At 46.7% G+C, this 19,833-nt stretch overlaps 1 protein-coding gene and 1 long non-coding RNA gene across 2 annotated transcripts in view; both read right to left on the reverse strand.

Annotated features, from left to right (window-relative positions):
- Window positions 1–16,101: 16,101 nt before the first annotated feature.
- Window positions 16,102–17,939, reverse strand: LOC144218181 (uncharacterized). Its single transcript, XR_013331070.1, has 2 exons — window positions 17,783–17,939; window positions 16,102–17,480 (listed from the first exon to the last, which is right to left on the reverse strand). It is a non-coding gene; the product is annotated as an uncharacterized LOC144218181 (long non-coding RNA).
- Window positions 17,940–17,946: 7 nt separating this feature from the next.
- Window positions 17,947–19,833, reverse strand: part of BCL7A (BAF chromatin remodeling complex subunit BCL7A) — a 21,763-nt gene continuing 19,876 nt past the window's right edge. Inside the window, exon 5 of the mRNA XM_077747954.1 lies at window positions 17,947–19,077. Within this exon, the coding sequence (XP_077604080.1) occupies window positions 19,006–19,077 (72 nt within the window). The 3' untranslated portion in view covers window positions 17,947–19,005. The remainder of the gene's footprint in view (window positions 19,078–19,833) is intronic.

Raw genomic sequence — 19,833 nt, forward strand, 5'->3', positions numbered from 1 at the left:
CGCGGGCCCAGGCGTGACGTCACCGGCGCGTCTCGGCCAATCGGCTGCCCGCGTCGGCCTCTTAAAGGCGCTGGGGAACCTTTCCGAATCTTGGAGGACAAAAAAGCAGGGGGGTGGGGCGGGGAGGAAGGTTGCCGGAAGCCACGCCTTGATGCCCCGCCTCTTGCTGCCCCCTCGTCCCCCCTTCCGGGCTGTTGGAGATGCTGAGGGAAGCCGCGGCCAGGTGGTGCCACTTGCAAGTGTCACCTTGGAGAGGCGTTGGACTAGTGGTGCTGTACCGACCCCGCCCCACGCTCCGGGGAGTCGCGCTGCGGGCGGAGCAGGCGCTCCACGTGGTGGGTGGAGATGGGGCTCCTTCCCCCTCCCAGGCCCCGCTGGCTTGGCTGAGCCTGGAACTGTGTCCTAACAGCTTCTCCTTGGTGTTGCTGGGGGTAGTGGTTATTGACCCCATTTTATTGACGTGAAAACTGAGTCTCAGAATACCAAAGGCATTTTTTCTAAAGCAGAAACAGGATCAAGAACACTTCTCACCTAGACCTCATAACCAAAAAGGCATCAGATTAGTAGGTAGAGCCACCAGCTCTTTTAACCACAACTCAAAATACTGTCGTTATTGTTAAGATCTTAAATTTAGTGGGGGAACCAGCCACTAAAGAATTCCCAAGCAATTCTAAAAGGGGGAAATTCTGAACCATAGTTTTCTTCTCTTTCAAAGAGGGAATAATTCCTATGTCTCAGAAAGTTGCGACAGTTAAAAATGATTATGAATCGCTTACCCAGTGCCTAGCACAGAATGAGCACTAAAGACATACTACAGACTGAAGCAATGGAACCAAGCAGGCCGGAAGTACCTAGAAATTGCCAATACTCAGCAACTTTGGACTGACAGAAATAGCAAATCCAAATGGTTCAACCTAATAGTTGACACTTCTGGAAAGATGTCAAGGCTTCAGGGGGTCAAAGACAGCCTGGCGGAAAGGACATGTTGGGAAGATGGGGTTTAACGGGGCAGCAAGAGAGGGAAAGAGACCCCTGGCCAAGAGCACCCACTCCAGTTCCAGCAGGGTCTTGAGAGTCCTCCACAGCTTCTCCTTTCAAATCAGTTTCACTTCCGTATTTGGGTGGGCACTGAGGGCCCCGCCCCACCCTCTTCCTGACAGGGGCCTCCGGAAGAGGTGGGAGTACAGAGAGAAACTGACCAAGGGTTCCTACCAAAGTGTCTGTGTATCCTCCTTCCCCAGTTGTCTCGAGGACAGATAGGCCCAAAGGACGGGCAGCTTCAGGTGTGAGTTTGAGATCTTCCCCCTTTGCCCAAACCAGCGTTCCCAGTACTGGTTGTGGATGTCTGAAAGGCCACCCTTTGACTTGCCTTTCTTCATCTGAAGACTTTTGTCCTGGGTAAACTCTTAAATGCCTGGCCACATTGTCTAACAAGAGAGAATTTGGTGAATATATTATGGTCCCAAATGTAACAGAACGCTGCATAGTAAATGAAGCAAATATTATTGACATGGAAAGATGCCCACGATATATTTTTGGGTGAAAAAGCAACTTTTGAAAAGTTATCAGGCGTTTGAGATCCATTTCAAAAAAATACTAATGAAATCGTGTGTGTGTGTGTGTGTGTGTGTGTGTGTGTGTTTCAGGAGGTGAAGCATGGTGTTCACACTGGTTATCTCTGGGTGGGGTGATTCTTACTTTTCTTCTTTATGTTTTTCTTCTATCTGTATTTTGTAATTTCTTAAACAATTATTACTTGTATACCTTTTTTTTTTTCGTACTCTTTATTTCTCTTTGGTTTCTTAGCAGGAAAGACATCCGTGTGGGAGGATGTATACTTTATTTTTATAATTTAAAAAAGTAAACATTGGGGCGCCTGGGTGGCTCATTCAGTTAAGCGGCCGACTTCGGCTCAGGTCATGATCTCACGGTTTGTGAGTTTGAGCCCCATGTCGGGCTCTGTGCTGACAGCTTCGGATTCTGTGTCTCCCTCTCTCTGCCCTTCCCCTGCTCACGCTCTGTCTCTCAAAAATAAATAAACATTTAAAAAAAATAAAAAAGTAAACATCGAGGCTCCTGGGTGGCTTGGTTGAGCTTCTGACTCTTGATTTTGGCTCAGTTCTTGATCTCACGGTAGTGAGTTCAAGCCCCGAGTTGGGCTCTGTGCTGGGGGTGAAGCCTACTTAGAAGAAAGAAAGAAATAGAGAAAGAAAGAGAGAGAGAAAGAGAGAAACAAAGAGAGAGAAGGAGGGAGGGACGGAGGAAAGAAGGATGAAAGGAAGGAAGGAAGAAAAAGGAAACATCAATTCCCTAGGAAGACAGAACCTCTAAAAGGCTGATGTTGCAAACTGGCAACCCATAGGCCATATGCAATGCACAAACCTGCTTTATGTAATCATCACCATAAATTCCTAAAGATTATATTGGAGAGAAAAAAATAAAACAAGACTGGAGGAAAGCATAGTTTAAAATGCAGGAAGCAGAGAACTACCAAGAGTGAGATCTGGAGGGTGCAAAAAGCCATCAGTGGCTAGAGGGAGAAAGTCTCAGGGACAGTTTACTGGGTAAACTGTGGAAACCATTGAGAGAATCTAGACTGAGGGGCCCCACCTTCCTTCCTGCAGAGTAGCGAGCAGCAACTGCCACGTGCACAGAGAGACATGCAGGGCCGTGCTCCAGGAGAGCTAACAACCCCCATGAAAGACAGAGAGCTTCCACACCCAGCACATTACAAGAACACAGAACCTTACGGAACAGCCGTCTCTTCTCAAAAAATCGGTAGCACTCCATTATAGTCAAATCAGCAATCAGGCAAACAGGAATTCCCAAACACAGAGTATTACAGACCAGCGAAAGTCAGCAAACAGTTAAGGAAAGCCAGACCTCTGGAAGAAAGCTTCCTGAGAACTAACAAGTAAGGGACAAGAAAGAAACTAACAAGAAATTTAACAGAACAAACGGAAGACTTTAAAAATAATTAATAGCTCTAGAAAGAATGTGGAAGATTCTGCACCCATCAAGCACAACCCATTTTAGCTTCTTTGCGAAAAGAAGCAAATAGAGGGGGTTTTTTTGCTGGAAAATAAAAATAAATATATATTATATGTATCAAATATAAAAAATATATGCTTTTGAAAAGCTGAGTTGTTAGCAAAATGAATACGGCTAAAAAGAGTAGTAAACTAAAAGATTAACGTGAGAATTTCTCCTCAAAATTCCATAAGAACAGGGGCGCCTGGGGGGCTCAGTCAGTTAAGTGTCCAACTTCGGCTCAGGTCATGATCTCACAGTTTATGGGTTCAAGCCCCGTGTTGGGCTCTGTGCTGACAGCTCAGAGCCTGGAGCCTGCTTCAGATTCTGTGTCTCCTTCTCTCTTAGCCCTCCCTTGCTTGTGCTCTGTCTCTCAAAAATAAATAAATGTATTTTTTTAAAAAGGACAAAGAAAGTAAATGTCATGGAGGATACGTTCAAAATTTCTAGCACCTGCCTAATAGTTCTAGAAAGAAAGAAGAAAGTGAAAGAGGGAGGAAAAAGATAGAAAAGGAAATAAAGCAGGAATAAGAGGAAATTTCCCAGTGCTTAAAAGTATAAGCCTCCTGTATGGATCAACATAGGCTGATTGTGCTTTGATAGCAAACCACACCCAAATCTCAACGGCTTAAAACCACAAAGGTGTGTTTTCTGGCTCAAGCTACCTATGTATTGGCTATGTGCCTATCACAGGTCAGCAGTGGGCTCTGCTGGTTGTAGTCACTCCAAGACTCAGGCTAACAGAGCAGCCACCATCTAGAATGTTGCCCATCATGGTGGCAGAAAGTAAAAGAAAGTTCAGAGGCGCCTGGGTGGCTCAGTCAGTTAAGTGCCCGACTTCGGCTCAGGTCATGATCTCACAGTTGGTGGGTTCAAGCCCTGCGTTGGGCTCTGTGCTGACAGCTCAGAGCCTGGAGCCTGTCTTCAGATTCTGTGTTTCCCTCTTTCTCTGACCCTCCCCTGCTCACACTGTCTCCCTTTCTCAAAAATAAATAAGACATTAAAAAAAGAAAAAAAGAAAAAGTTCAATGGGTCTCACTTTGTCAGTTAAATGGTCCAGCCCAGAAGTCATATGTACTCACAACTCATTGTCTAGAACACGGCCTCACCCAACTAGGAAGGAGCCAGGAAGTACAATCTGATCATATGACTGCAAGTATTGGATTAATAGCACTGACGACTGACGATCAACTATACTTTTGGTTTCCATAAATGCAATACCTTCAATGAGTCTCGAAAGCGTTATGCTAAGTAAAAGAATTTAGACTTAAAAGGCCATACATTATTTGATTCCATTAATATGACATCTGTAAAAGGTGAAATACATAGGGACGGAAAACCCAGATCAGTGGTTGCCAGGAGCTTTTTGGGGAGGAAACTGACTACAAAAAGTAACAAGGCAACTATTTGTGATGATGAAAATACTCTCTCTTGATTATGGTGGTGCTTTTATGACCATGTAAGTTTCTCAAAAATGATAAAAATGTGTGCCTGAAAGGAGTGAATTTCTCTCAACCAATCTTGGAGGATAAAAAGGTAAACAACTTTTTCATCCATAGGCCATATTTGAAAGAGTTACTGTAGGTTGTTTTTCAGCAAAACAAAAATTAGATTCAAGTAAAATAAAGATAGGGAACACAAGAAACAGTGTAGAGCAAAGCAAACAAAAAACAATAAAACTTAAAAATTTTTTTAAATTAGGATTTTAAAAGATTTTTATAAACAAAATATAAAAAATAAAACAAAGATTTAAGAAAAAAACAAATTATGTTATTATGTTAGAAGGCTTATAATTAAAAATAGCAGTTCCCTATTTGGCCCCCACACACCCATGTCTTGCCCCTTACTACCTGAAAGTCCTACCTACCTCCTCCCAAGAAGTAACTCTTTTCACATTTTTAGTTACCATTTCTAGTATTTATCTCCAAATTTAAAAAAAAAGGCAAAACCTCTCTCTCTAGGTATATCCTAAAATTATTCATTTCAGACATCATTTATTGACTTATTATGTTAGAATATTATTTTTTGTTTATGTATTTATTTTGAGAGAGAGAGAGCGTGCACGCATGAGCAGGGCAGAGGGAGAGATAGAGAGAATCCCAAGCAGACTCTGTGCTATCAACTGACAGCACAGAACCTAATGCGGGGTTCAAACTCACAAACCATGAGATCATGACCTGAGCCAAAACCAAGAGTCAAACACTTAACCAACTGAGCCACGCAGGTGCCCCTAGGATGATTTTATTTTGTTATAGATGTCTTTCCTCCACCATTTTACCAATACAGTTAAATTATGTTTTGTTAAATTCATATTCAATGTTTTTATGTTTTGACCACAAAATTATTGTGCACTATGATTTCTTCTCCTTGTTCCTTTGAACAAAAAACCTGTTCAATTTTTGTTTTTCCTGGAGTTAACAATTGCCTCACTTTTTCCCCATTTGCTTAGTTTTCCTTGAACCTATCTATGGTTTAAGTCTTCCTATAACATCCAATAATTTTCTTAAATATTTCTCAGTACAATGTTGACAGTGTCAACCCTGTCAGATTCTATCAACCTCAGTTTTTCCCACTGAAGTCCTTTTGTCCTAACAATCTGGATTGATTATTGTGTAGGCTTAATGCATAGCTGTTGTCCTGGGACCTCCCTTTATCATCCTGGAAAATTACTTCCTTGATCTTGTGTCAGATGTACTATTTCCTAAGCTCTGTATGGTGCTTTGGATTCCCTTTCATTAGTTTTTACAAGTGTTTGTCAGACCCTAGGCACCAAAAGGGTGAAGCAGATTGAGAGCAAGTATGCTTTTTATGCTTTTTTTATGCTTTTTAGGAAGGCTTGAACCCTGCAGAAGATACACGTGCAGCACTTGACTTCTCATTCACATGTTGTGGGTCTTGCAAAATGACCAATCCTTTCTTGAATCCCTCTCTAAAAAGTATTCCAACATGGTGTTCCTTGAAGCAGATGTGGATGACTGTCGGGATATTGCTTCAAAATGTGAAGTCAAATTCATGCCTACCTTCCAGTTTTTTAAAAAGGACAAACGGTGAGGTGCCTGGGTGGCTCAGTTGGTCAAGTGGCCAACTTTGCCTCAGGTCATGATCTCATGATTTGTGAGTTTGAGCCCCGTTTCTGGCTCTTTGCTGACAGCTCAGAGCCTAAAGTCTACTTCAGATTCTGTGTCTCCCTCTCTCTATCTGCTTTTTTCCTGCTCACACTCTGTTTCTTTCTCCATCAAAAATAAATAAACATTTAAAAAATTTTTTGAAAAAGGACAAAAGTTATGTGGATTTTCTGGAGCTAATAAGGAAAATCTTGATGAATTAATCTAATCATGTTTTCTGAAAGCATGACCAGCCACTGGCTGTTTAAAACTTGTATTTTTTTTTTTTTAATTTACAAACCGGAAAGATAAAGCATGAAAATTATATACCCAACTACCATTTGATTCTAAGTGCCAATAAAATATTAATTCTACCTTTTTAAAAAAAGAAACACATAAATGTAGTATTTCCTGGACCCCTTGTTTTTGTCTTTCTTGTTGAACTTCCTTGTTTCAGAGGAGTACATCTTCGGTAGCCTCTGCAGAAAGGTCATGGGAAGCAGAATTTTTGAGGCTTTGCACATCTAAAAGTGATTTTATTTTATCTGCGTGTTTGTTTGATAGTTTGGCTAGAAAAATATAGGTTGAAAATCATTTGCCCTCTGAATTTGAAAGGTGTTACTCTACTATCTTGCAGTTTCTGACATTGCTTTTGAGATATCCAGTGCCATTCTTACACTGTTTTTTCCTTCTGTGTGTGTGTGTGTGTTGTTATTGTTGTTTTTGTTGTTGTCTGTCTTTCGTTTTTTGGTTTTTTTGGTCTGTGACCTGTTTTTCTCTCTGGGAGCTTTAGAGTCTTCTGTCGTTAGTGTTCTGAATTTCATGATCATTTGTCTTGGTGTGTGTGCCCTTAAAATTAATGAGGTTGGGCGCTCTGCGGACTCTTTTAATCCCAAGTTTCATGTCCTCATGTGAGGGATATTTTGTCATATCATGTAATTGATTATTTTCTCCCTTTCGTTTTTTCCTGTTCTCTATTTCTGGAGCTCCTATTAGATATTGGACCTGCTGTATCAATTTTCTAATTGTATTGTACTTTCTGATTTTTGTCTCTTTGACCTACTTTTAGGGAAATTTTACCAAAACTTTAACTTATGCCACATTAGAATTTTTTTTCTTATTTTTGGAGTATTACTTCTCTCTAGAGACAGTATCCAATTCAATGCAATCTCATTTCATCTCTCCAAGAATATTACTTTGAGTTTATTTGAAATTATCTTTTGTTCCCCAAATTGTTTATGTTTCTTCTTCTCCTTCTCCTTCTTCCTCTTCTCCTTCTTCTTCTTTTCCATTAGGTTGTTTTGAACTCTCTTTTCTGCGGGAAGCTTTCCTCAAAAGTCTGGATGCCCATTAGAATGACTGCTAGGATCAGTGTGCACAACAGGAACTTGGCTCATCAACTGGTGAGTCAGTGGGTGGCCAAGGAGCTTTTAAATTAGAGACTCCTAAATGTCAGAATCTGGAGGTCTTTGCTCTGAGTGGTTCAGATGGCATAGGTGAGCTCATAGAGTTGCCTTCGGGCAACGTATAAGCCCGGCTAATTGAACAAGGCTGGGGAAGGGAGGGTAGTGGTCTTGTTGTTCATCTGTCCAGACTACCACTGAACTCCCTGCCTGTAGCTTCTGGAACCTCACTGCTTACACTTCTCCATGCTCCTGTCCATGAGTCTGGAGCCTCTCTGATGTAATTTCTACAGACGCTAAACCTCCTGCCTCCATTGGAAAGGAGAGAGGGCAGTTAGTGGATACTTGAGCCGGATGGGGGTGGCAGTCTAGAGATCTTCTTCATATACAGACTTTGAACCAAACCCTGCTTTAGTCCCTTGCTTTCTACATCAGCCGAGGTGTCCAATTTCCTAAAGCTTTCTGGGATTGTGGGAGAGAACTGGCTTGCTTCTCACCAGATTCTACTTCTGCAGCACTTGGGTCTGATCTTTCTCCATCTTTCAGAGCTCATTTCCATTCCTCATCCTCCTTTCCACCTTGTATAATGCAGTTTCAGAATACAGATGTCGCCTTATTTCACCAAATATGGATTTGCTGTTTCTGCTTCTTGTTTTCTGTGCTTTGGGGGGTGATTTGGGAGGAAAAGAAAGGGACGAACATGACATTATTTTACAATAGTAAAAATATATCAAAGCAGTTTTTTTTTTTTAAACTTGGCTCATTTGCTAACATTGAAAATAATCATGACATTTCTTATAAACATGAGAATGTTAGAATTTCCTAGAACTATCACAAGAACTGACAGCACTGGCCCCTTATTGTTTCCATGTGGTAGCAGCTGGAGCTCAGGGGCAACACTTTCCATTTTCTGAAGTCCCCACCACTCCCTATTGTCCCAGTGTGTTTCTGTATATTGACATTCCTGCCTGGCTCCTGTAGGCATTTGAGTTTGCATTCCCTGCCGAATCTCTTGATTAGCTGTGTGCCTCCTGGGGAAATAAGTTAGTGGGAAAATCTTCCTTCTATGTCTGCAGGAGGGGGAAGACAGCCGCAGGAGGGAGACGTGAGGGCTGCAGGAGGAAGAGGGTATAGGGGTCAAACCAAGGGAGGAGGAAATTGAAGAAGGTGAGAGAGCTCTGGGGACAAAACTTTCACAATTTAGGGATAATACCCACTTCATAGGTTTGTTGTGAAGATTGAGTAAATATGTGTACAGTACTTCAAACAGCACCTGGCACCTAGTATGTGGTGCTATGTTGGCTTATTATTATTATTATTATTAGTTTTGTCTGGTTGAGGTGTGATTTACATACAGGGAAGTTCTCTCTTTAGTGTATAGTTCCATGAATTTTGAAAAACATATAGTCATGAAATCACCACCACAATCAAGATAGGGACTATTTCTGATACCCCCTCACACACACACACACACACACACACACACACACACACCCAGTCCCTGGCAACCACTGATCTGCTTCTTGTCCTTGCTGTTTTGTGCATTCTAGATCACCATACAAATGGAATCTTTCAGTAAGTAGCCTTGAGTCTGGCTTCTCTCACTTAGCGTAATGCATCGGAGATCCTTCTCTATTCTTCAGTGTCTCTGTAGTTCATTTCTGTTTATTTCTGAGTAGGACTTCATTTTAGGAACGCACCACAGTTTGTTGATCCATTCAACAATTGAAGACCATTTCAGTTGTTTCCAGATTGGGGTGATGTTATAAATAAGGCCACTATAAACATTTACATATAGGCTTTTGTACATTTTCATTTCTCTTAAATAAATATGTGTAGGCATGGGATTTCTGGGTTCTATGGTAGGTTGATGTTTAACTGTATGAGAATCTGCCAAACTATCTTCCAAATGGCTGTGCCATTCTACCTCCCCGCCAGCAGCAAAAGGAGGGGTCTGGTTGCGCTACATCCTTCCTGGTTCCTGGTCTGGTCTCTTCTTTTAGCTATTCCAGTAAGTGTGTCTTGGCTTCTCACCATGCTTTTAATTTGCATTTCCATAAAACGAATCATGTTCAGCATATTTTATGTGCTTATTTGCTTCCCATATATTTTCTTTGATGAAATGTCTATGTCACTATTTTGCTATTTTGGCGGGGGGAGGAGGTTGCTTTCCTTTCTTGACGCTTGAGAGTTCTTTAGATATTCTAGATACAAGTCCTTTATCTGATATGTGTTTTGCCAAGATTGTCTGCCAGTCCGTGGTTTGTCTTTTCATGTCATAACAGTGTCCTTAGCAGAGCAGAAGTTTTGAATTTTGATGAAGTCCAATTTATTACCTTTTTCTTTTATAGTTAGCACTTTGATGCCATGTTTTAAGAAAGCTCTGCCAGGGCACCTGGGTGGCTCAGTCAGTTCAGCATCTGACTTTGGGCCAGGTCCTGATCTTACAGTTCGTGAGCTCGAGCCCCACATTGGGCTCCATGCTAACAGTGTGGAGCCTGCTTGGGATTCTCTCTCTCTCCCTCTCTATCTGCCCTTCCCCTACACTCTCAAAATTAAATACAAACTTTAAAAATAAGTAAATAAACTAGGCCCCCTGGGTGGCTCAGTCAGTTGAGCGTCTGACTTTGGCTCAGGTCATGATCTTGCAGTTGGTGAGTTCAAGCTCTGTGTCAGGCTCTGTGCTGACAGCTCAGAGCCTAGAGCCTGCTTCGGATTCTGTGTCTCCCTCTGTCTCTCTCTGCCCCTCCCCCACTCACTTTCTGTCTCTCTTTCTCACAAAAATAAACATTTTTTAAAGATTTCTTAATAAATAAAAATAAAAGAGCTCTGCCTAACCCCAGTCACAAAGATTTTCTCTCCTGTTTTCTTCTGGAATTTTTGGAGTTACATTTTGGTCTATGATCCACTTTGAGTGAATTTTGCTATGACATGCAAGGGATGGACTGAGGTTCATTCCTTTTGCACGTGGATGTCCAATGGTTCCAGCCTCCGTTGTTAACTGTTCGCAGTGAGCATTAACACTATCAGACTATCAGGATTCCCAGTGTTCCGGGGGCTGGCAGTCAGCAAGGGGCATCCTGGCTCCACATGTCCCTCAAATCTAACAGCAGGGGCCCCGTGGCAGTCCTTTGCTGGCAGAGAAATTGGTTTCGGGTCGCTTTACCTCCTCTCTCTCTTCCTGAAATCTCTTGCATAAAACAAACCATGAAAGGGCAGGGGTGGCTTAGTGGTCTGGCAACGTCCCTTTGAAAACAAACAAGTGCAGAAATTGAAAGCTAGTGGCCATCTCTGGGGACTACTTGGAGAAACAGTTTGGGGCCGGTGCATCCGCTGCGCGTGGCTCTCCTGCCCCCGCAGGCAGTAGGTCGGACGTGGCAAAGCCAAACAGGATCCTGATTGCTTCAGATGTCACTTCTGGCCAGGGAGACCACCCCCCAGCTCAGGGCCTTTGCAGAGAGAGGCCGCGCTGGTAGGGGGTGTCTCATCATGGAGGAAGCGGAAGGGGTTCATGGCTAAGCAGCCCTCGAAAGTTTGTACAGTTGGCTTCCCATGTCTAAGGGACCATAAGCTCTGTTTTATAGATAGGGAAACTGAGGCAGGAGAAGTGTGTGTGTGTGTGTGTGTGTGTGTGTGTGTGTGTGAAGTAGATGAGTGCAAATTTGGGGTTTGGGAGGGACAACTTTATTGAGGTATTGAAGCATACAGCTTAGCGAGCTTTGAAGAAATTCCCACAGCTGTGTGATCCTGCCTGGAGTCCAGCGTTAGAGAATATTTTCATCACCTCCTGTCGTTTTGCAGTCCATCCCTGTCGCCCCCTGTCCGTGACTACCCAGGCTTTTCCTTCCGTCACCACAGTGTTGCTTTTTCTAGAAATTTCTTGCAAATAGAATCATGCAGTAGGCAGTCACAGCAGGATTTCGAGCCAGAATCTAACAAGGAAGCCAGAGAGCCAGAACAGCAGGCACACCTTCACCAAAGGTTTTCTCCGCCTGCTGCATCTCTGAACTCCAATCTGCACATCTTTCAAATGAGGCTACACATCGGTCCCCCATCTCAGGGTTGAAGCCAGGGTGAAATGAGATAATGGAGGTCCAGTATCTTGCACATTCATAATAAATACTCCGTGGATACTGGAAATAGATCAAATGGCCAGCAGCAGGAGAATGCGTAAGTACCTTGCTGTGTCTTCACCCTGTGGAATATTCTCTAGCAAGGAGAAGGGACTCCAATGATTCACAATCATACCGATGAAACTCACAAACATCCTGTTAAGTGAAACAAGACAGATGGAAAGAGCACATACTGTGATTCCATGAATGGAAAGTTTAAGACCCCGCAAAATACACCTGTGCAAAGAGAAGTTGGGAGAGTAGCTGACCTTTGAGAGGTAGTGACTGGGAGAGACAGCAGGGAGCCACGCAGGTGTATTCAGCGTGTGAAGGTTCATTGAGCTACACCTTCACAAGCTGACAAACAATGCAAAGCCCTGCATGGTGCCTGGCACATAGTAGGTAATTCTTATTCTTTCCACTACACAGTGTTTCCATAGGAAAGCGTGGTTGACTGCAGAGGTTGGCAAACTTTTTCTGTAAAGGGTTAGTTATTACATATTTTCGACTCTGCAAACCATGTAGTCTCTAGAACAACTTTTCACCTTTGCTGTTGTATCGTGAAAGCATCCAGAGATTATATGTCAATGCACGAGCATGGCTGTGTCCCAATAATACTTTAAAAAAATTTTTTTTTAGAGAGAGACAGTATATGGGGGAGGGCCCAGAGAGAGGGGGGAAAGAGAGAATGCCAAGCAGGATCCGCACTGTCAGTGCAGAGCCCAATGCAGGTTCAAAACTCATAAGCTGTGAGATCATAACCTGAGCTGAAATCAGGAGCCAGACACTTAGTGACTGAGCCACCCAGGCGCCCCTCAATAATACTTTATTTATGAAAACAGGCGGTGAGCTAGATTTGCTGACCCCTCGCCCATGGAAAGACGGGCTGGATTCCAAAGCCTCCTTCACAGAGTCGCTGCAGGAGTCTGTTCAGTCATTTCCCTGTCCCCACTTTTTCTATCTGTATAATGGGGAGCTGGTCCCTGCTCTGAACTACCATTCCAGGTGGCTCAGAGGTCAAATGAGCTCACAACTGAGGGAGCCCAAGGGAGGAAAGAGCAGGATTTAAGAGTCTCTTGAGATTCTTTGGTGCAAAGCAGATTGTTATTTCTGCCAAAGTCTGAAGAGAGAAAGCCGTCAACCTCACGTCACCCAGTGCATCCATGGGCACCAGTGTCCCAGGGGTATCCCGGAGCAAGTCAGGACCCACAGGCCTGGCACTGCAGCCTGGTCTTTGCCTCCCAGAGGCTTTTCTCTCAAGAGCCTATGGAGGAAGAACAATGATGAAAAAGGCTGGAAAAAAACGAGACCCCAGGGGGCTGTTCCTCTGAGACCCAGGGCCCTGATGCTCCCAGCTTGGGCCTGCTTTACTGAGCAGCCTGTGTCTGTGGCAGGGACGTCTCCTCTAATCTCCAGCCTTTGCTCAAGCCTTGCCCTTAGCCAGGAGTGTCTTCTGTGCTGTCTGTTTCCTGGTGGGCTTCTACTCATCCCCCAAGACATGATTTAGGCTGTAGATCATCTGGAACACTCTGGGCAAATAACCCTAGTGTCAGTCGTCTGGGGAAGAGGCCGGTCTTCAGAAAGCCAAGTGTAAGTCAGAAGGCAGGCCCGGGGGCCCTTGGGTGGCTCAGTCCATTGGGGGTCTGACTTCAGCTCCGGTCATGATCTCGTGGTTCACCAGTTCGAGCCCCGTGTCAGGCTCTGTGCTGACAGCTCAGAGCCGGGAGCCTGCTTCGGATTGTGTCTCCCTCTCTCCCTGCCCCTCCCCTGCTCACACTCTGTCTCGCTCTCTCAAAAATAAATAAACATTTTTAAAAATAAAAAAAAAAAAGATAAGCCCAAAGTAACTGGGAGTGGGCAATTCTTGCCTTTTCCTGCACCTCGTTCTCTAGGAGCTGGGCTTCTGGGGCCTAGACATGATTGAAGATAGTAACTATAATCATAGTAACAGTAGCAGCCAACATTTTTTGAGATTTACTATGTGCCAGGACCTACCACACACACTTCACATGGATTAATTCATCTAATCCTTGCGAGGACCTGAGAGCAGGCGCTATTATCCTTCCCATCCTGGACGAGGAAACTGGGGCCCAGAGAGGCTAAGATTCTTGCCTGAGATGACATAGGTCTAAAGTGCTGGAGCTCTGGAGATTGTAGAAGAGCTGGCTTCAGAAGTCCAAAATGGGTCATTACTATCCTTGTATCTTTTTCCTCAACTCTGAACTAAGTCCTTGTCACACAGGAGCATTAAAAGGGGAAATTGGGCGGGGAGAGAGAGAGAGAGAGAGACACCCTTTCCAAGAGAATGACACCCAATCAGGAGTCAGAGCTACCACATGGGCAATCACCCCTCCTTTGGATTCGCCCAGGAGCGACTCCAAGCCCTGCGACAGATGAGTGGGGGCTCATGTGGGAAAAGATCCAGGGGAAACTGACCTGAAGGGCATTTTTGACTCACAACATTGAAAAGTTCAGAGGGAGGACTGGCTTCAGGGCCGGCTGGGGCCAGGTGCTCAAATGCTGTCCTCAGGAAGCTCACACTTCCCATCATTCAGCTCTTTCTTGTGTTCAAGTCATTCTCAGGCAAGCCTCTCCCTACCTTGCTAGGGAATTTTCTAGTGAATACTTTAGGACTCCTTTCCAGCAGTTCCCACAGAAATCCCAGGGCTGTCACTGGGCCACAGTGACTCATGTGATCATCCTTGAACCAACTGCAGCCAGGGGGTGGGACCATGTTGGTGGTGCAGCCCTGGGTCACTTAGCTGCCCCTAAGACTGAGTGGACAAGGGTGACCTCTACTGGCAGATGAGGGGAATGCAACGGGCAAACAGCAGATGTCTAGTAGCCTCTGGAGGGAAATAAAGCATTCCTCGCCCACAGGAGGGGGATGGTTAAACTTGGCCTTTGAGGTCTGTAATCCCTCCTTGCTCTTGACTGTGGACCTCCATGATCCTTGTTGGCTTAGCCTGGGCTAAGACCCAGACCTGAGTTTCTCTGCCTGCCTCTCCCAGCCCACCAGCCGGGCTGTAACGCTGATTGCCTGGGAGCACACGGCCTTGTGCCAACTCCTGGTCTCCTGCTTGGCCTATCGCCCCAGCTCCCTAGTTGCTTTGCCCCCATCTCCAGTCTTGGCTTTTTCCCATCCATGCCATTCCCTGGAAATACCGTCCCCAGTCCAGCAGAACCCTGGCTCAGAAGCCTCCAGGCTATTCCTTAGTGTCAACAAGGAAAAACGAACTTCTTAGTCCTATGCCTGGACCCCCTGCACCACCTCCTCATCAAAATACACCTCCCCTGGTTCCAAACCGTGTTGACTATCCTGGCACACTGGCTCACTTACTTGCCTACAGCCGAAGGGTCAAACCTGAGTCACTGCTGCCCGGGGCCCTGCACCCGCATGGTGCTCACACGAATGCTTGCAAAGCCACATTTTCCAGCTCTTGTGCATGACTGCTCCTCGTTTAATGGACAGGAGAGGAAGTCAGGCAGCTCCATAGACGGACAGGAAGCGACAAGAGACAGAGAAACCAAGAGAGACACGGAGAGAATGAGCACATAACAGAAACAGATTTGGGGGGCAGAGATCGGGGTGGCGGATCCACAGAGACAAGTCTGGAAGGGACAGAACTTCACCCAGGACGGAGATGCGGGCACACAGGGAAGAGAGAAAAGGGCGGCGCACAAGGGTGCCAACTGAAGCATATTTTTGGTAGAGCAAACAAAGCTGAACTTTCTCCATTAGGACTTCAGGAGTTTCTTGCGCTGAGCAATCAATCCTGGTAAACACTAGAACATGATAAAAAAGAAGGGGGTGGGAGGCAGAGGCAGACAAAACATTTGCCTCCAGGTGGGTTGGCGCAGGCCTTGATCACGGAGACAATAATCCAGCCCCCCACCCCCACTCCCAGGCAGATCAGCCTGGGCCCAGCTTCAGGTGGAAGAGGAGGCGGTGAGACAAGCCAGGGAAAAAGAAGCCATGGAGGTAGCCTCAGCTAAGAGCTAAGAGGGAGAGAAGTGCCCCAGCTGCCGGGAGCGGAAAGGGCCCCAGGAAGGTTCTGGCTCCAGCCTGGCCACAAGTCACTTAAGACAAGCCGAGACAAAGTTGGAATCCACCTCTGGGCCAATTGCTCAGAGTGCCTGCCACAGCCTCCCAAAGTCAAGGACCAGGGAGCAGGTGTGGCCTTTCCATGGGGGACCTGCCTGGCTATGTGACTGAGGCTGTGTCCTCACCTCGGCAAGGAGGTCTGCAACACCTGCACACAGTATCCAGCTGGTGCTTAATGACGGCAGCTAACATGACCCTGGGAGGCAACAGTCCCTGCGTGCAATGAGCTTAGTGGCCTGCAGTCAGGGCCACACAGTCGTGCAGGAGAGGCTAGAGCAGCTGGTGAGGGACCCTCTTACCATCCATCAGATTTTACTCTTATTACTATGCTATAAAGCCACATGATGTTCATGATTTGAATTTTTTTATTTTCTGAAATGGAACCATTGTACATTGTACAAACCATATCTACTGATGGAATAAATAAGTGAAAAATTATACTGCTGTACAACACGCCAAAAAAAAAAAAAAAAAAACCAAAAAACAAAAACGTAAGAGGGAAAAGAAAATTAGGTAACGGTGAAAAAAGGTCTTTATACCTCTAACCAGGTCCTTGGCGATAATGAACATTCCAAACCATGACATCGTTTGTAATGAGAGGTCACCACCCTATAGATCAGTCAACCGCCCTCCGGGTTCTGGGTGTAAGTGCCAGCACTTTGTGGAATGTGTAGCCGAAGCTTCCCCGACCTCGTGTGTGGCGGGGAGTAAGGTTGCCCTGGCAGCCCTTGAGGCCACAGGGCCTGGTGTCCGCGGAAGGCATCTGCTGAGGACCCCTGCCCCTGGCTCGGTCGGCTGAAAGGTCTTAGATTCTGTGGTGGGAGGAGGGCGAGGGGTGCAGGGTGGGGAACAGTGGCTCCGAGGAGCGGACTGCGTCAGGGAAGGAAGCACGTGTGGATTTTTGCAGTCTAACGATGCCGCGTGGAAGGCCTTCCCGGCCAGCGATGCGTGCGGGGCCACTGGCGCTTTGCCTGGCGTGGCCACGGCGGGGCCACCGTGGGTCCCCGGCCACAGGCCCCTTCCTACCTTCATCAGGCACTTCAGAGAAAAACTAATGACAGCCTCAGTATCGTGGATGTTGTCTTCAGCCTCAGCCACGCTGACTCCCCTTGCCTGTCCAGAGAGGCCACAGCAAGCGGCAGGGGCCCCGGGGACCCCGGCCGACGTGGCGTTCCTTGGATGCGCGTGTGATTCTTCTTCAGCTGTCTTGGTTCTAACCTCTCATTTCCCAAAAAAGAAAGGAGATAAATATCCAAATTCATCTTTCGTCAAAATGGAGTTTTGCTGCAAAGAAAAAAAGTTAAGTTACTCTAGCTCGAGAGGATGTGGAGGTAAAGCCGCCTTGAAGATGCTGAGAGGTAACGCGGAACACAGTTCTCCACAGAACTGACTGCCTGAGGGGCAAAACTGATAAGGATTTTGTTTTGTTTTTAAGACAGAAACCTTTCGGCATTGCGAACTTCAACATTAAGATTTTCAAAGTTTGTTGGTTTTTTTTTGTTTTGTTTTTTTGTTTTGTTTTGTTTTTTTTCCCTTATTTCAGGAAACATTTTTGCATGAGGTATTTGAAATTCAGGAACATTTTGATTCTTCTTGAAGTGAAGGAAATAGATTGGCTCCCTTAAAAAAAAAAGTAAGAGCCTCACCCTCAGAAACTTAGGAACTGGAATCTGGCAGACACTTCCCACGGTGGTCAGGAGAGAGATCCACACGTCAAAGGTGGTACCTGAATATACGCACCAATCAGCAAAACGAAAACGCAAACAAAAAAACCACAAAACAACAACAAAATATCCCCCTCCAACCCTCCCACCCCCTCACACAACTCAAAGGAAGTTGAACTCCAGTGCAGTAAAGAAAGCTCAGGAAAAGGGTTAAGGTCTGAGGAGTCCATCTAGGAATTAAGAGCAAACCAGGCCTCAGAACCAAGCAATCAGGCAGTTCGTCCACAGGGGGCGTCGCCATTTGAGCCAGAGGAAGCTGTCCTGGCGGAGGCAAGGACGAGGCCCGAGAGGGGGACTCAGTTACCCCTTTCTGGAGGAGTGTAGAGCTTTCTGCTCCCCGGTGCCTGGTTTCTGGCCTTTGAGGCCCAATCCTCAGGGTCTGCTCCCCAGTGGGGACCGTCAGCGCATCCTGGGAGCGAGAGGCGATTGACTGTTGTTGGCTCTGAAGAGTCAGGAAGACTTTGTGANGCAGGTTACTGTGGATTTGAAATCCAGGCAACACACTAGGAGAGAAAGTTCAGCACCAGCTATTCCTGCCATGTGCGCCGGGCCTCCTCGGCCCTTTCGTCGTCGTAAGGAGGCAGTCCTGCGTTCCGCCACAGAAGCCGCTTCGTCTTCGGAGGTGTGGGAGAAAGCGGGATGGTGGGGGTGGAGGGTGGGAGTGCCAGGGCGACCTAAGGGTTCTGTGTATCCATCTGGGCCACGGTGGGCTTGGAAACAGCGGCCTCAGACGCCCCGAGGAAGCGAGAGCACATCCAGTGGCCCGCCCTCGGGGACAGTGTCCCAACGACATCATAGACGCCTCGGACCTCGGACCCAGGACCCAGGCAGGGCCCAGGGCGTGCCCGACCCCTCCCCCCTGCACCTGCAAATCAGGTGGCCAAGGAGGGTCTCGCTCTTCTGAGGCCTCAGTTTCCCCTCCTCCTCGCCTGCTCCGCTCCAGCTGAAGTCCCGGGTCAGGGAGGAGAGAGATGTTGAGGACGGTGGCACCGGCTGCCTGGACAAAACCGAGGGCACTTTGCAAAGGGAGATGCAAAACAACCAGGAAAACATGCCAGAGGTCACCTCAAGGGCACAAGGCACAAAAAAAGAAAGCGGAAGGAATCGGCTGAATAGTGAAAAGCCCCGACGAAAACCGATTTCCTGATCGGCACCACCCTCACATATAGCTTATATCGTTAAATAGAGAAGTGGGGGGTGGCGGAGGGGGTAACGAAACAATACAGCAGCAACACAAATGTAATCTTGGCTTCGGAGACAGTGTGCAGACACTCCTGAGCGCTGTCAACTCCGCCTTCCCAAGGACAGTCCCTTCGAGACTCAAGTGTTTTGCTTCACAGCAGAAAGTTCTTCAGTGTCTGAGAAGTTACGCTGTTCTGGGTTTTCTTGGATTTGCACTTGGTAAACTTGGAAAGTTAGTAGTTCTGTCTGCCCCCGAGAGGAATCGCTCGGGGGAAGTTGTTCTAGAAGTCAGCCTGCAGATGGGTCTCCCGGGAAGCGTGGACAGCAGGGCTGAACGTGTCGTGTCTACATCTCTTCGGAGTTCTGTTGTGAAGCCTCCAGCTTCATCTTCTTAGAGGCCGGGGCTCCTTCCAAATCCTTGGGGAAGAAGAAAGGAAAACAGAGGTTAGCAGGCCAGGAGGGCAGTCTGCGCCAGCCGTGGGGTGGAAGGTCAGCCCGGGAGGAAAGTGAGGCCCACCCTCTGTGGTTCAAGCCTGCAGTTCTGACTCTGTGCTCTGCGTTCACCACGCCCTGGGTCACCTGGGCCCCGCGTGTCCCTGCCACGGTGGCCGCCCTGTGGGTCTCCAAGCGCACTGTCAGCCACGACTGTTACCGTACTGCCCCATGTGGCTCTAAGCTTCTCTGTCCCCTTCACCACACAGACCGGGGGAGGGTTTCCCCACTATCAGCCCTCTAATCTGTAATTAATCGCTGCGCTAATCACTCGTACCAAGTTCCAAGTGTGCCTCTCCAAGCTCGAGGGCCTGGTCCAACCCTGCCACACGTGGACAGTGGCTTCTCCAAAGCCTTGGACAGGTGCCTGGCCTGGATGCACATTCAGCATTTGCTGAACGCACATGTGCATTTTTCTGGGGAAAAGGCCTATAGTTGTGACCGAATTCCTAGGTCCCATGACCCAAAAAAGGCTCAGCACTCATTCTTGCACCCTGACTTTCCCACTCAGGCACCTCCAACCTGGCCCATCACCTGAGACCAGCTGTTGACCTTACCCTCGCTGCCTGCACCCCGTGTCCGTCGGGGACGCCACACCTGCCTGGGATAAAGCTGACAGTACCCCGGAGGCCTCATTTGACCTCCCCGTGTCCCCCCCCCGCCCCCCACCCACCCGCAAGG

This window comes from Crocuta crocuta, unplaced genomic scaffold, assembly GCF_008692635.1.
Source record: "Crocuta crocuta isolate KB4526 unplaced genomic scaffold, BGI_CrCroc_1.0 scaffold29, whole genome shotgun sequence".
Taxonomy (NCBI): domain Eukaryota; kingdom Metazoa; phylum Chordata; class Mammalia; order Carnivora; family Hyaenidae; genus Crocuta; species Crocuta crocuta.